Raw genomic sequence first — 16744 nt, forward strand, 5'->3', positions numbered from 1 at the left:
TTTTTTTTTTTTTTTTCTTTTTAAGGGTAAGTTTATTCTGAAGGTGGTGTTTAGTTTTATTGGTTGGTGTTGATTAATTCACGCAGCAACGAAAAAAGAAAAACGAGTTTGCTGCTTTATCGCCATCACCATTAAAACTACAGTTTTATAGAGATTCTACACCATATTCTCCTTTCTTTTTATTGTATTTATTTACTACACGTATTCCATTGCTATTGCTCGCGTTTCACTATTATTATTATTATTATTATTATTATTATTATTATTATTATTATTATTATTATTATTATTATTATTATTATTATTATTATTAGCAACTATTACTATTACTCTATACTATTACAACAACAACAACAGCAAAATTATCAACGCTATATTATTCCCCCCTCTCCTCCCTTTGTATCATCTTGTGTAAAACGAGGGGAATGCCTGCAGTTCCAGCATCCGTTCCGGTTCCCATGACCCGTGCACGTGTAGATCCCAAGCGTAAAGTAGGCCTTGCAAATGCTGTGGCACAAGGAAGACTATTATACCGAGTTGGCATCTTGGCTGAAAGTGAACTCTACGCCATTCGTCACCTTGCGAATGCCATTGATGACGAGGATGCACATAATGCCTACAGACAACAGGAGGACGAGAGAAGACGTGAGGCATCAAAGGCTCGCACAAATCTTTGGCCAGACACATTACAGGCAAAACAAGAGGCAGCTATACGTCGACGTCAGGCGGAAAAAGAAGAAGAAGAGAGGCGTAAGAATATGTTACTAGAATTAGGAGCTCAACAGGAGGAAGAAGAACGACGACAGAAACAAGCGCAATTAGCGTTAAAATTATTGAAAGAAGACCCTCGTGGTCGTAATGTACGTAGTTTGGTTATGTTGAATGAAGCAATTAAGGATCGTGAGAATCAGATTGCTTTTAAAAACGAACTCAAAAGAAAAGAAGAGGAAGAGGCTCGCCTCGAGAAGGAACTTATGGATCAAGGCAAGGATGAATACCTTGCCAAGGAGGAGCAGGAGAAATTTGATCGTCGTTCCCGCAATGTAGCTGAGAAAAATGAACACCTGCAGCAAATGCTCTTTCAAATTCAAGAACGTAAAAAGATGCGTGCGGAGAAGAAGGAAGGTGGAGAAGAGGCACGTCGCGCAGCGGAAGAAGAAAAACAGGAGAATCTTGAAGCCCTTCTGGAGAATCGGGAATTAATGGCCCGCATACATGAATACAACCGCAGTATCGCCAAACCTCCCCTCAGCAAGCATGATCGACTCCTGCAGCGTATCCAGCGTGAGGAAGGGGATGAGGCGGCGCGTGCTCTTCAGGAAGAAAAGCTTGAATCCATGAAACGTGAAGTCATGGAAAAGATGCGTCGCAAACAGGAACTCTCCGAAAAGCGGCGGGAACAGGGCTTTCTCGCCTTTGCCGCAGAAAATGAACGCATGCAACACAAGGCCCGCACACAGGAAGTGTTTGAGCGGCGTGGGGTCAGTATGCTGGAGCGTCTCGCTGCCTCTGAAGACCGCCAACGAGAACGACAAAAGGAACAGCGACGACAACAAGTGGAGGCCCTCAAACATCCCGAAGAGGCGGAGGCGAATGACAATGGTCTCACCAGACGAGCAGCGGCGAGCCAGTGGGGTTTCATTCACGACTCGGAGGCGGAGGCGTACAGGCAGGAGATGCAGGCACACCCCGCGCGGGTGGCGGCAGAGCGGGAGGCGGAGGCCCGCGAACGGCGTGCAGAAGCGGAGAGACTGCAGAGAATTCACCGGCTGCAGGCGGAGGAGCGGCGTGAGAATGATCGGCGCACTCGGGCGGACGATATGGAGTCGCGTGAGCGTCAACGACAAGCCATGGAGGAGGATGACGCGAACTACCGTGCCTATATCGTCTCACAGCTACCAGATAACATGGTTCCATACTTGCAAACAAAAGCAATGCAACTCCGGAGTTAATTGGACATGCACATACATATATTTATATACACCGGAGAATGTGAATGAGTGTGACTGTGAGTGCTAGTAGTAGTGGTGGTATTGTTGGTGGGAAAGTAGATGTACACAATGTGGCGGCGTTAGATGAGAGGAGAACAGGAAAGTGCAGAAGGAGCAGGTAAATGGAAAGAAAAAAGGGGAGATAGAGAGAAAGAGAAAGACAAATAGAAAGAACGATATCAGAAAAGAGGAGGTCATTGTATTTTCCTCCTTAGACTTGTGTTTTTTTTTTTTTTCTTCTTTTTGTAAAGTTTTTCCTGGTTTCAGGAGAAGCAGCAGTATGTGCTCTTTGAATGAATCCTTCAGATGTATTTCATGTTGACATTAGTTGTTCTTTTCTCTCTTGCTCTCTATCTGTCTCTATCTCTCTATACCTTGTGTGAGGGTGTTTCTTCTTTTTTTCTTTCATCCCTCCTTTCCTTTTGCAGCAGAAGCATTCTGTGAAGTTCTTCTCATATATATATTTTTTCTTTTAATTCCTTCTTTGTTATTCTTGTTTTTTTTTTTTTCTTTTGCGGACAATAATACGTCCCATTTATATATATTTTGGTTTTCTCAATGATATCTACATGTTTTTTTTTTTCTAATTTATTCATTCTTTGCTTTCTCTTTTCTTTTTCTTTTTTTTTTTATTCTTTTGCCATTTAAAGACCATACACACACAAAATCTCTGTGCTGCCGTCAGGGAAAGAAAAGGAATAACAGAGGAACTCTAAAAAAAAAACGGGCGCGGCACCAAAGAGTTGTTATTTGTTTTTTTATTTGTTTTTTTTTTTTTTAGCAAACAAGGACTGTTTTTGACACTCAACAGCAAAGTAAAAGAAAAGTGGAAAGGACTTTAATCCCTTCACGCTTTCATTTCTTATTATCTTTGCGTGTTTTAAGTGTGTATTTGTGCAACTGGGGCAAACATATATATATATAGTGAATCAAACCAGTCATTCTACCGAACAAGAATACTAGTAGTTTCTGTCATTTATTTTTATTGACTGTATTTATTGGTGTTATTATTTATTTATTTATTTTAGCTTACTCCTTAGCGAAAGTAGGGGTGACTTTTTGTGTCACGTGAAAAAGAAAAAAAAAAGAAAAAAAAAAGAAAGGTGAGTACCAGTTAAGAAGTGTGAGTCAAACAAAGAAAAAAAAAAAAGGCTGGGGATAGTAAAAAGGTATAAAAAAAAAAGGGAATACAAAAACAAAAACAAAGAAGATACGCTTTAAACATAACGAAAACGATCATTTGAGAGAAGAAGAAGAAGAGAAACTACTTAAAGAAAAAAGAAAATCTGACAAGAGGAGGGACACGCACGTGTATAGATTTTTTTCCCCCTCTATTTATCTTTCTATCTATCTATATTTCTCTCTATATGGAGTCGAAAAGAACGAACATGATTTCCTTTTCGCCAACTTCGTATTCCTTCGCATCATTATTGAGAACCCCTGCAAGAGTTTCCTTATTGCTACTACTACCACTACTACTAGTACTGTTGATTACCTTTACCTCAGCTGGTGTGCATGCTGGTAGTATCGTTGGACCCACTTCGTGGAAAACCACAAATGGAGCAGCAATGGTGGGAAACAGTATTTCCATACCGCTATTTGCAGGGAATGGCAGTATGTTGCAATATGTGGAGGTACTCTCTGATGCCCAACTCCTTCGATACCGTAGTGCAAGGGGAACAACTATGAAAGAGTATAATGTACCGAGTTTATCAGGATGTACTGAACCTACCGGAGTCGCATTTTTCAACCAAGGACCGAGAGCTTTTATATTTTGTGGTAGTGGGACAACATTTTATGATATTCAGATTGATCTAGCTACTAGTGATCCTCGTGTGGATCCCGTTCAAACAGGCGAAACCTTTATTCCCTCTTCCGTATCTCATCCTCACCCCGTTGTAGTTGTTCGTGGTAGCAGTACAGATACAAGAGAAGATGCTGTATTAGCGTTGGGACGACAAGGTGATTTATACTGTGTGGGATTGTATACTTCATCTGAAAGTGCTGTATGTTGTCAACGTGATGCTATTTCAGATTTCTATCTATCAACATGGGAGGCTACAACTGACACTCAACCCACTCCAAAGGCATATATTGTTACTGAAACAAAATTGGGTGCAGGCCTACGTCTTGATAGTTATTATTTACCAACATTCGCATCTGGTGTCACACCAAACGCAACAGTGACTTTATCCTTTACAGGAGGTGCAAATATTACACACACTAATGTAAATGATGCTAACAGTTCAGCTCCACTTATCGCATACGTACAAGCTGTATTTGAAACTACAGTAAAGGTAACAGTTGAAGTTGTTAACGCATATACACTGGAATCTGTAAAGGGAGGGACAGTAGACACAGGAATTCGCGGTTCTCAGCTTACTAGTGTCTCTAGCGCTTATATGGTAACAGTTGGTAATACAAATATGTTAGTAGTGCAAACTTCAGATTTATTAATGGTTATTGATTATATGGGTTTTCCAGAGGCAACAACACCGTTGTGGATTGCACAAATCTCTACCGTTCCTGGTCTTCTCTTTTCTCCATTACGTGATTTAAATGCTCTTGCTGGTGAATGGTATCGTCGACTACGATCACCCTCTTACTCTGATTATAATCCATATCACCTTATTCAAGCTTCTGCTGTTCGTGTTATTTCAACGGAGGGAAATATTAGTACATACACTTTATCAAATGGTTCTAATTCAACCTATAATGCTTTATGGAATAATGCTGGATTTTGTTCAGGTGCAGATCAGATGTCTGCTATAACAGCATTTGATGAATCTTTGGCTTATGTTGGATGTAAGGATGCGGGTCACTATACTTTAGTTGATTTATCTAATGACCATCCATATTATCCGGTTACTTGGCCTTCAGTATCCTTATCAAACACTCAACCATTTGGATTTATCAGTGGTACAGGATCTATTTCGTTGATGAAAGGAACTAATGCCCTAGGTGTGGATTTAAACCCATTGTTATTATACAGTTCATCTACTTTACAAGTTTATCGAACTTCTCCTTCAGGAGATTATTATCGAGGACGATTTGCCCTTCTCACGGAAGATGTTTCATCATCTCAAAATATGTTATTCAATTTTTATCAACATACAGTGTCTGGTACAGAAGGTGGACGTGATCCTATGGCTCCAACGGCAGGTCCTACTAGTCTTCCTCGTAATGTCACCTCCGCACAGCCATTTACAGTGTTTTTTGGAGATCGTAAACGTTATATCGCCGCTGTTACAACTCCAGGAGTTCTTTCTGTTTTTTCAGCAATGGATGGATCGAAGGTATCGGATTTAAATATCAGTGATTGTGTTGGGGCAGGAGAAGGAAATCAAGGAGTAGTAACCTTTATGACATCTTTACAACATTTTGGTACTTTTACAGATTATCATGTTGTGTTGGGAGGAACATCATCATGTCTTTTTGAAGTTAATGATACATTGGAGCCTCGTATTTCACGTACTCAACAAGTAGAAAGAGGCGTTGTGGTTGGAACAACACGATATAGTGGGTATAAATATACAACTTCATCCAAAACATTACAAGCATTTACAAGTTTTTTTGATGGAGGTACACGATCTGTATATCAGGTGGCGAATATTGGTTCCTATGTAGTGGGATCTAATGTTTTTGTATACATCTTGAGTGGAAATATTACTTGTCGAAGTGTTCGAAGTGATATCATTGTATGGACACAAGTCCTTCCACAGAGTTTTACAGCTCCTGTTATTCATATGGCATATTATAATAATACAGTATTTGTGGTAGATCAACGTAATATATTCCGCTTTGATGTTCAATACCGTGAAGATGATGATGGTTCATCACGTGTACTTTTTCAAAAAGCTGTAGAAGGTGATGGTGTTATTTTACTAACTGCTGGAGTTGGACAAGGAATGGTTGCTGTTTACGCTTCTACCAATTTATATGCCTATGATGCTGTTACGGGTACATTATTGTGGAAAACAACTCCTCGCACTACGCAATTACCGGAAAATGCCCAAACTGAAATTGTGATTTATTCCCCAGAAGATGCTGGTTCGAGCAATACGGCGGAAACCGGTCCTGCATATGTGGAGGTTCGTATAAAAACGCCTGCACCAAAATTAACACAAATGTCTGATGTATATACCCAAAATAATGGAACGGCATTAACTAGTATTTCAGATACTCCCAATCAACTTAATGGTCCTATTATTTGGGGTAATAATTATTTAACCTTTTCCCCTGAAGGAACAGGTGGAATGGTGAGTTTTCGTGCACTAAATCTTCCAAATGTGGAGATTCCAAATCAGGCAAAACGTCCTGCAGCTTCAACAACGGATGTATATGTTCCAGGTGAAAGTCCTATTAATCCTTTACCTCCTCGTCTTCCTCGAGGAGATACAATAATGGCAAGTGCCCCTCCAATGACATTTTCTCTAAAGGGAGATTCTGCATTAATATCAGCTGATAGATCACGAGCTATTGTTGGAACTATTGAAGAACGTGAAAATCAATTTGTGTATACTGCACGTTGTATTAAAGTGAGTGATCCACAAGGAACTCCAATACGTGAATGGACTATTTCAACAGGATCTGTAAGAAATACTGCTAATTTTTTGGAGTTTGATAGTAATAACTTTTTTATATTTACACCCAGTCGACTAACAATTTATTCTTGGTCAACATGTCAAGCAGTTGGTAATCCAATATCATTAAGTGGACTTGGTGATAGTTTACCATCTTATATTAGTCGCCCAAGTCAAAATCAATGGATATATTTAAACGCTCAAAGAGTCACCGCATTACAACCTTCAACAGGAGCTCAAGCTTGGCAAGCAAGTGTGGGTTCATGTAATACTATTCGACCTTCAGGAAATTATATTATATGCGATGGAGGATCTGGAGTAGCCGTAATAGATGCAACTGGAGGTGTATTAACCTTTCAAGATGCTCCTAATGCTGCTTTTGCATCTGCAGGAAGTAATTTTGCTGGAGTTGTGGCTTCATCTGAAGGGTATAAGGCAGTTTATTATTCTTCTTCAGCTAAATTGTTTGAAACAACTATTATGATTTCAAGTGGAGCTGGTAAACCTGTAGGAGCTATTTCTGGAAAATCTACTGAAAACATTATTGTTACTTTTGAAAACTTGGCAATTTCTTTAACATTTAATCCTGCTAGTAAAACGGCATTGGTAGAATGGAGCAATGATTTAAATGGAGAGACTGCTAAGCCTAGTGCACTTGGTTATACCGCTGCTGGGAATGCGAATATTGTTATTGGTACTACAAATGGTATTATTATGTTAGATGCAGCTAAAGGAAATGGATTTACAAATATATCATTACCAATACGATATGATGAAGTCAAAAATGAAGTACAAAACTTTAAAATGTTAACAGTCACTAGTAATACTCTTTATGCTTTTATGTGGAATGGATATGTATCATTAGTGACATGTACACCATCATCTGCTTCAGCACATTTTGCTTTTGGTTTTGGACTAAAACGTGGAATGCAACTTTCTTTTGCAGATGGATTCCTTCTTGCTGGTGCTGGATATTCTGCTGGTATTATACCAGTTGATATGAACTACTGGGGAGCTCCTGTGGCATCTGCAGCAGTTGGTTTAAAATCAAATGGTACTCTTTTCATGGCAGGTTGGGATTTAACTAACATCACAAATGTGAATTTGGTTTCTGTTTCTCCAACAGGAAGAACTGAACCTTTTGGTCTTTCTAGAGAAACAGAAATTTTATCATCTTTGGTAACAGGTACTCGTGCTGCATTTTTTGGTTCACGTACTATCAGTAGTATAAGTGGAGAAACAGGATCAGGAATGGAATATTCACTTCCCGCAGCGTGTGTAGGTACGAGTCTTAAAAGTATTTCACGTACGGATTCTGTGTCTGGATTCTCTGTGGTTTGGTATAGTGGATCTACACGTGATTGTATTTTCGTTCTTGGTCAACAAGGTTCACCACCTTCTCTATTGGCAACTCTTACTAGTTCATATAAGGGTGTAGAGAATGTAAGATATGGAAAAAGTTTTGCTGTTCTTACAACCAATCAATTATCTTCTGTTGGATATGATGGAAGTCCTATTCTTTCTAGGACTTTAAATGCCCCAAGTTATATCTCTTCTCTCTCATCACGTGATACTGGTGATGGTATATTTATTGTTATTTCTAATGGAAATAGGGTGGATTGTTTTCAGGTGGCATTTTTACTTCCTGTATGGAATTATACCTTATCAGCACCTTCAAGAGCTCCAGTAACATATTATAATAACAGTGTATTTATATCTACAGAAAGAGGACCCAGTATATTGGATCTTGCAGAATATACATATCCTTGTCCAGATCGTTTAAAACTATTTGTGCAACGTGAAGTTGTTACTGGTCGTACAACTTATCATTCTCAAGTAGTAATAGATGAACAATATGGTATTGGTTTTGTAACAACTTATCAAACTTTTTATGCTTTTGATACTTTTACAGGTAAAATATTATGGCAACGTCCTGATCTTTACAGTGTGAAAAGTGCTGCAGTTCTTCGTGATGGTATGCTTTTGGTCGCTAGTAGTGAAACAGGTAATGTGATATTTTTAAATCCTTTTACAGGTGCCAGCTTATTATATTTTCCTAATGCTGCAGAAGAGAGTACTGAAATCTTTGTTTATTCTAATGGAGAAATTATTGGATTTGGTGGAACCATGTCAACCGTTATCAATATTACGACATATGCCCGTTATTTTAGTAGTGTAAGTGCCAATCGACCTAAACTTCCACAATTGCCATCATACAGGCCGTATAATTATGCGGCTAGTGATCATCCAAATGACTGTTCCCCTCCTAACAGTTCCAATACTCCTATTATATTCTCAACAAGTGAAGAATGGGTATCGGGTTCATTATATGGTTTACGTGGAGCCTCTCAAGCACTTGTTTCTATTCCCAGTGGAAGAGAAAATGGATGGGCGGCGGCATTAATAGGAAGACTTGTATACCTTTCACGTGCTTATCATGGAACCTTTTACCAGAGTACTTTTTTTCCATTGAATGCCACTGGATGTAATGTACTTAGTTTGTATGCTGTTTCTGCAGAAAAAGTTATTGTGGGTGTTGGATGTGGTAAAACGACAAACTTTTATAATGCTTCCGGAGGATTGCAAGGTACCGTATCTCGAATTGGGAAAAGTAGTACCAATATAGTTTTACGTGGAAATGGATATTATATCAATAGTGATAATAATTTTGATGCTGTAAGTTTATCTACCTTTGCCGTCGTTCCACCTATTGCGGCATCTACGAAATGTACGGAAACGTATGATATGATTCCTCTTCCAAAGAAAGAACGTATTATATTTTATTGTAGTAATGTGGGAATTCGAAGTATGCATTACTCTCAACTTGTACCAATTGGTGCTACTGTTAAAGGTCCAGCTGGTCAAACAACTTTTTCATCTTATGAAGTGAATGAAGCCCTTAGTGTGGGTATTGCTTGTGGAAGTACAGGATCTAGTAGTTATATGGTAGCTTTTAATTTAGATGGTATGACAAATATTGTAAATCACACGGAACCAATATCAGGAAAAACTATTTGTGGAATTCGATATCCACATGACCCAAGTACAGCAAATCCAATCTTTGTATTTACTTATCGAAATGGATACAAAACATGGCCTATAAAAGGAGGTGATCCAACTTCTCAAAGCATACAAGATTTTGTTCCTGCAGCTATTTCAAGTTTGGGTATCATTTACCGTAACGCAGGTTTTGATTACTTTTTTAGACGTTTTGGTAATACCACAAGTTCACTAATATTCTCTGCAGATTCTGATTCTACTGGATATATGATACTACAAGGACCTGATGATGTTCCAACATCTTCAAGTGTCGTCGTGTATGGAAATTCTTTCAGTTTTGCCGTTAATACTTCTTTTACAAATCCCACACCTCTCTGGACAGGAAAGGGCAATATTGATTATAAAGCTGGAGCTCCATATGCTACTTCAGGATCTTTTGTGTACACTTCAACCAAGAGTAACCATTTTATAGGTCTTATGGTTTCTAATGTCTCCTTTGCTCTTCAAGGAGTTTCCCAGACGAGAACAGCTATTATTGATAAACAACAACGGGTGTTTGTATCCCAACCTGGAACTATTGGATGCTTAGACAGTAATGGAAATGTACTTTGGAATAATCGTTTCAGTAATGCTGGTGGTGTACAAGCCGTATTTAAACCTGTTGTTTTAGATTCTTCAGATTTTATTCTGGTTTCTGGTGGAAGTCGTGCGGCGGCTATTGTGAATAAACGAACTGGTGTTCTTGCAAGAAGTTTCCAACTCGAAAGATGTGCCGTTGCGCCTGATTCTACTGAAGGTACAGTTGTTGTTAATGGGACTATGGTTTACGTTACATTACGAGGATGGTCATGTGTTCATGTTATTGATCTTGATGTGAAGAATAACAGTGGAGTGATTACGGTACCAGATGTTCTCTCCTTAGAGATTGAAGGAGCAACAGGTGGTGTTACTGCTGGATTTCCTTTACGGCCAAAGGTGGGTAGTGCGAATTATCTTCTCTTTGCTGCGATCACACCCAATACGGAGAATAGAAATCTAACCTTTTCTTTATATGGTATAGAGAGTTTAAAACCATTTTCATGGAAACGACTTCGAACTTATTCTCTTCGAGCTGTAGTTGGTAGTATATCTACCTATGGTTACTTTTTATATACTGGAGTTCAATCAACCTTAAATGTTTATGATTTACTTACAGGAAGATATGTTTGGGGATATATCTTTGAAACCGATATTGTGGGACCCGTTTTGGGAGTTGATCGTACTTTATATGTTGCCACACTAAAAGGTATACAATCGCTTCGATCTAATTTAAATACACCATGGGCATTGCGTCGAATGGGGAATGTCAGTTTCATTATCCCAATGACATCAGTTCCACGTAATCGCATGGGACCTATACGTACTTCTTATGGACAAGTTATTTTCTCTTCTAATATTGGTACCTTTTCTTTTAAACATCTACGAGAAGGTACCTCTTTAACTCCAGGTTGGGTTTCAGAAAAATCTGTGTTATATCATGAAGAAGCCTTTTTAACGGCAGATTCCCCTATTGGATTATTTGACAGTGATAATGGTACAGGTGTATTAGACCTTACTTCTGGTCTCATGTTTTGGTTAAGTGGTGTTTATGCCTCACGTCCGTTAACAAATGGAGTTTCTTTAGCGAATGCCCCATTTTTTGTTTGTTCGTTTGTGGCTGAAGATGCGACCTGTCGACAAGTTCCGCAATCACTACTGCGTCCACAAAATCCAATGCCATTATATGAATATCTTGGAGAACCAGAAGATAAGACCCCAGATGATTGGACACCTATTTACCCGGATGGTGGTGGTTCTAAACCGGTAAGGCCATCTGCACAGTGTCTTAGTCTTATGCATGCACATATTCCATCATTTGCAAATTGTGTAAACATTGCGATTGCATCTATTTATCCAAATGGTAGGGAGTCTAAATTAACTTGTCCGGCAGATTTCCTTTTTATCAAAAATTGTCAGGAAAACTTAAATGCTTTGGCAGATTTTTGCGTCGATGTGATTACATACATGATGGACAATTGGAAACAACAAACCATGGATGCCGCTTCCCCTGTTGGCGTTTGTGTGAGAGAAGAAGCAGCTCATCGTTGCCAAACAGAAGATAATGAAACTCTTCAAAACTCTTGTTCATTTGTAACGATGAGTTTTGTTACCAATGGTTATGAAAATCCTATTGGTTATGATATTGCCTATCCCTTACCTGCATTTAACTTTCCTTCCGCTGTTAAACCTTCTAATGTCGGAGCTGTTGTGGGAGGAGTGATAGCTGCTGTGGTGGTGGTGTTGATTGGAGTCGGCGTGGGTGTTTATTTCTACCGTAAACGCAGTCGTAAGCGGGATGCCCGTTTCTTTGACGATGATGCCGAACTCACCTCTCACCTCACGCAGAAGGAAGAGGCCAGTGAAGTGTTTAAACCGGCCTCTCGACGAAGTCCGGCGTTGAGCTCAAAAGAAAGTTCACTTCTCATTGGTGGATTGGCCGCACGCCCCCCAGCACCGCCGTTAACCGAAACGACAGAAACAACTCCACTCATATCCACCATCACTCCACCAGTCAACACAGCCGCAGAGGGGCCAAGGAAGATGCCGGCAAAGATGCCAGTGAAGATGATGGCAAAGAAGGCGGTTGGGCCAAAGTTACCCACACCACCTGCGCCAAGTAAAACGGTGAACACAGATATCATTGATGGTGATGATTTGTAAAGAAAGTAAAGAAAAAAAAAAAAAAGAAAAAAAAGGGGGACGTAATGGGAATAGAATGAAAAGAAGAAGAAGAATATATAACACTTTGCTATTGCTATTATTTGTTAGAACTTCTACTACTACTACTACTACTACTACTACTACTACTACTACTATGATCGTTGCTATCATCGATTGAAGACGATGATGGTGCTTTTGTTTCTCCCATTTTCCATTATTTGTTTATTTCTATGAAGGAATGAAATCTTTCGTGTGTGTGTGAGAGTTTTTTGGTTCTTTTCAATGGAGAAGAAAAAAAAAGGGTGAAAAAGAGATTTTACAACAAGAAGAACAAGAAGGAAAATGAAAAGAAAAAAGGAATATACGAGGAGTTGTGAAACTCCAAAAATAATGATGACTTAATGTATTTACATTACAAAGGAGAAAAGGGGGAAAAAAGAAAAAACATTTAGGCAAACAACTATAAGGAGTCATACATCAATATTGTGTGTTTGCTGCCCAACCCAGTAAAGTTAATATTTAATTGATAATAACAATAATAATGTCATTCTGTTACTTTTCTTGTCTTTTTTTTTTTTCTTTTTTTTTCTTTTTCTCTTCTTTCATTACTTCCCCATGGAGTTAATGAAAGAAGAAATATAATGTAAAAAGTAAGAGGGGGAACGTTGAGACGCCTCGTTTACGTGCGAACATAAAGATTTTTTTCCTTTTTTTTTTAATTCTCTTTCTGATCCTTGTTTTTTCTATTCTCTATTACGTGAGATTATTTATTTTTCTTTCTCTGGTTTTTTTCTCCCTTTATTTTTTTGGTCTTTTATATTTCTCTTTCTCTTTGTGTGTTGAGTTCGTATGTGATTTTCTTGACAGCGAATAAGGCGAAAACAGAAAAAAAGAAAAAAAAACATCCTTTTTTTCTTTTATTACTCCTATTCTCTTTCTTTCTCTCTCTGTATATATATATATATATATATATATATATGCATATGAGTTGGGTGTGTGCAACCGTGAAAAAGAGGGGGAGAATAATGAAGGAATGAAGTTAGGGCACGGAAAGAATTTTAAAAAAAAGGAGAAAAAGGGACCGTTGTTAAATTATTATTATTATTATTATTATTATTATTATTATTATTATCATTATTGTTATTATTATATTTCTTTATCCAGGCCTATTCATGAGTAATGCCGTGTTGTATTTATTTGTTTCTTTTTTTTTTTACTGATGTTGATCTTTCATGTTTCTCTGGTTTGTTTTATTATTATCATTATTATTTTGTTTTGATGCCTGTATTTAATTCCATCCCTAGAGCCCTCTCAACAGAGAGAAAAAAAAAAGGGAGTCTTTATTCATTTGTTGTAATTTCATTCGTCATCATTCATTTATACCGATTTATTTATTTATTGTTGTTATTTTTGTATGCTTTGCTGCTGTAGAGATCTGTACAATGTTGACCCTTTGAGAAGTACATATTATATATATATAATATTGGCAAAGAAGAAAAGAATAAAAGTAAACAGTACACTCTAATAAGCAGTATAGCCGTACTATATCTATATTCATATATATAAATAAGATTTTTGTTTCTTTTATGGTATCTTTGTACTTCAACAATTACAAATATATATTTGGATAAGTATATATCTATTCATCTAATCCACTCTTCTTTCCTTCTTTTTTCTTTATGTATATATATATATATATATATATATAGATGTAGTAAGTACTCAGCAGTGGTGTTTTTTTTTTTTTTTTAGTTCTTTTCTTCTCATCTGTATTATCATTTCATTCATAAATCACCGTATATTAACTGTATTGAAACAATAGCAATAACAACAACAAGGAAGTATAGCTGAACAGAGAGGTGGACACTGCAAAGCGGCCAAATCACAACAAGAAAAGAGGTCCACTCGCCCCCTCTAGTCTAGTGAAGTGTAGTTGCATCTCTGTCTAAAGGTTATAGAATTGCATTAGCACAGTTAAAGAAAGAAAGAAAAAAAAATATATATATATATATATATACTCACGTAAGCGAAAGGGACGAACAAAGAAAGAAAGACCCAAACCCCCCACCTCCTCAAAAAAAAAAAGCAAAAACAAAAAAAAAATAGGGTGGTTTGTCCAGCATTGATTTTCGTTTAAGACTCATACTCGCAGTGCTGTTTCTCCACACCGTTGAAGTGGTGGTAGTACTGAGGCCACAAGTTTCACTGCTGCCAATATGAATAGTGTTCATCATGCGAAAACGCATCCCATGCGTGTTGGTATTGCTGTTGGGCATCGTCCATTTACACTTAATATACAGCCACTAGCAGAGAGAAGATCAACAACCACAACAAGAAATTCAGATGCCAACCGCAATCACTCATCCGCAAGAACACCACCACCACCAGGCGCCGCTGCGGGAGAAAATCGTAATTGTTGTTCTGCCTCCACATGCGGTCCAATCTCGCAAGTATCACCCTACCGCGAGTCACTTCTCACACGCATGCAAGGGCGGGTCTGTGTGGGAGTACACCACCACACCAATAACCCAAACAACAACAACAACAATGTCAATATGAATAATAATAATAATGTTAATAATAGTAGTGTTTATACTAATACTAATATTAATAACAATAGTGATAATAATAATAATAATAATAATAATAATATTAATAACAATAATGAAAGAGTTGGCGGTAGTGATCCCTTCCTTGCGACCCATACTCATTTCCCATTTTTATGTAGATATGCGTCGACGAGGCCTTCGTTTTCAGCACTCGTGCCGCCCCCAACGACCCGCTCTCATCATTTCTGTTCCGCCCACTGCTCGTTAACACAACCGCGGCGTCCCTTTTGGATGGATGTGGATTGGCCGGCAGCAACAACAACAGCAGCAGGTGGAGGAGGAGGTGGTGGTGGGGTCCATCCCTGCACGTGGAGAAGTGACGGCGACTCGCACCTAGCCGCCTGGCGTCGTCAACACCAACAACAGCAACGACGACAATCTCAACAGCAACAGCAACGACGACAATCTCAACAGCAACACCAACGACGACAGCAACGACAATCTCAACAACAACAGCAACGACAACAGTGGGGGCAGCGAAGAGAAGGGAGACAAGTACGGAACAATGATGGTTTACTGCGTTATAACACCTATTGGGTTCCCATGGCACGTAATCGATATGTGGATCCCAACATGAGTGATTTGAATGAGAACTCTGCAGTGAGGCCCAGACACACGCCTCTCTTCTCCGCACCCTCGCAGAGTGTTAGAAACTCTTTATTGCCAAATAGAACTACAGCCGTCCATAATCATATCACCTCCAGTCCGTTTTATCATCCTCCACTGCATTATTCCGCCTTTTGGCAACAGGAGCCAACAATTCATGAGGCCTCCCCAAGATCAGCAACCCCAACCACAACAACAAGAGGACCACCAACAGTAACAACAATACCAAGAGGAGAAAGAGAAAGAGTATCAACAAGAGCAATAACACCAACACCAGCATCAAGAGTTTCTGCTCCCATTACAACTTCTGTTTCTGATGTTACAATGGATGATTTAGTGGGTCAACATTTAACACGGCGTTTGCGTCCGGGACAAGAGACTAATTTTAGGGAAATGTTTGAACGAACCTCACATCAATCAGATCCCCAACATCATTACCACCAGCACCAACAACAACATCAACATCAAGAAGAACAAAACAATCACCATGAAGCCGAAGCTACATCTCGAATACAAACCCGACAGAGTACTGTTGGGAACAGAGTGCGCAGTCCGTTCTTTGAGGAATGGATGTCTAGACTCAGTCCCCAGTCAAGAAACTCCCACATCAATTCCCCACCCATGATATACTTCCCTACACGTGGATTGAGACAACCACAGCACGAATCACAACAACAGAGATCCCCACATCCATTTTTCAATAGAAACAGAAGTGAATTTATGTTACCCATACGAGCACTCTCTATTTTTCATTCCTCTTCCCCTTCTCCTTCCCCTCCTAGACGTTCAAACATTTCGTCTAGGGGAGCTGGGTTTGATCTGGATGCGGTGCTTTCACCAGATGTGGATCGCATGTCTTATGAAGAGTTGTTGGATTTGTCGGAGCGTATTGGACGTGTGGAGCGTGGGGTCTCAAGGGAGCGATTGCAGCAGCTGCAGATGATACTGCAGGCCTCTCACTTCAACTCAACATCACCCTGCAAACAAACAGAAACAGTGGAGCCAAGGACAGAGAGGATAAATGAAGAGACGTTAATGTGTTGTATCTGCCTGGACTCCTTCTCTATTGGGCAAAGAGCCACACAACTTCCATGTTGTTGTCATTTTCTTCATAATGGATGTGCGGCTCGTTGGTTTGTGAGTCATTTTCGTTGCCCAATATGTACTCGTGATGTACGTAGTAGAGAGTAGGAAGGTCTTTTTTTTTTTTTTTTTT

General features: G+C 39.0%; 3 protein-coding genes across 3 annotated transcripts; all 3 read left to right on the forward strand.

Annotated features, from left to right (window-relative positions):
* Nucleotides 1-425: 425 nt before the first annotated feature.
* On the forward strand, nucleotides 426-1952 carry TM35_000301200 (uncharacterized protein; the record flags this gene model as incomplete). The annotated part of the gene is made up of 1 exon (XM_029028443.1): nucleotides 426-1952. The coding sequence occupies one exon, from the start codon at nucleotides 426-428 to the stop codon at nucleotides 1950-1952; it is 1527 nt and encodes a 508-aa protein (XP_028880146.1).
* A 1427-nt stretch (nucleotides 1953-3379) lies between these two features.
* Nucleotides 3380-12313, forward strand: TM35_000301210 (uncharacterized protein; the record flags this gene model as incomplete). Its single annotated transcript, XM_029028444.1, has 1 exon — nucleotides 3380-12313. The coding sequence occupies one exon, from the start codon at nucleotides 3380-3382 to the stop codon at nucleotides 12311-12313; it is 8934 nt and encodes a 2977-aa protein (XP_028880147.1).
* A 2216-nt stretch (nucleotides 12314-14529) lies between these two features.
* Nucleotides 14530-16719, forward strand: TM35_000301220 (Zinc finger (ISS); the record flags this gene model as incomplete). Its single annotated transcript, XM_029028445.1, has 1 exon — nucleotides 14530-16719. The coding sequence occupies one exon, from the start codon at nucleotides 14530-14532 to the stop codon at nucleotides 16717-16719; it is 2190 nt and encodes a 729-aa protein (XP_028880148.1).
* Between the last annotated feature and the right edge of the window lie 25 nt (nucleotides 16720-16744).

Source organism: Trypanosoma theileri (genome assembly GCF_002087225.1).
Source record: "Trypanosoma theileri isolate Edinburgh chromosome Unknown TM35_Tth_30_V1, whole genome shotgun sequence".
NCBI lineage: Eukaryota > Euglenozoa > Kinetoplastea > Trypanosomatida > Trypanosomatidae > Trypanosoma > Trypanosoma theileri.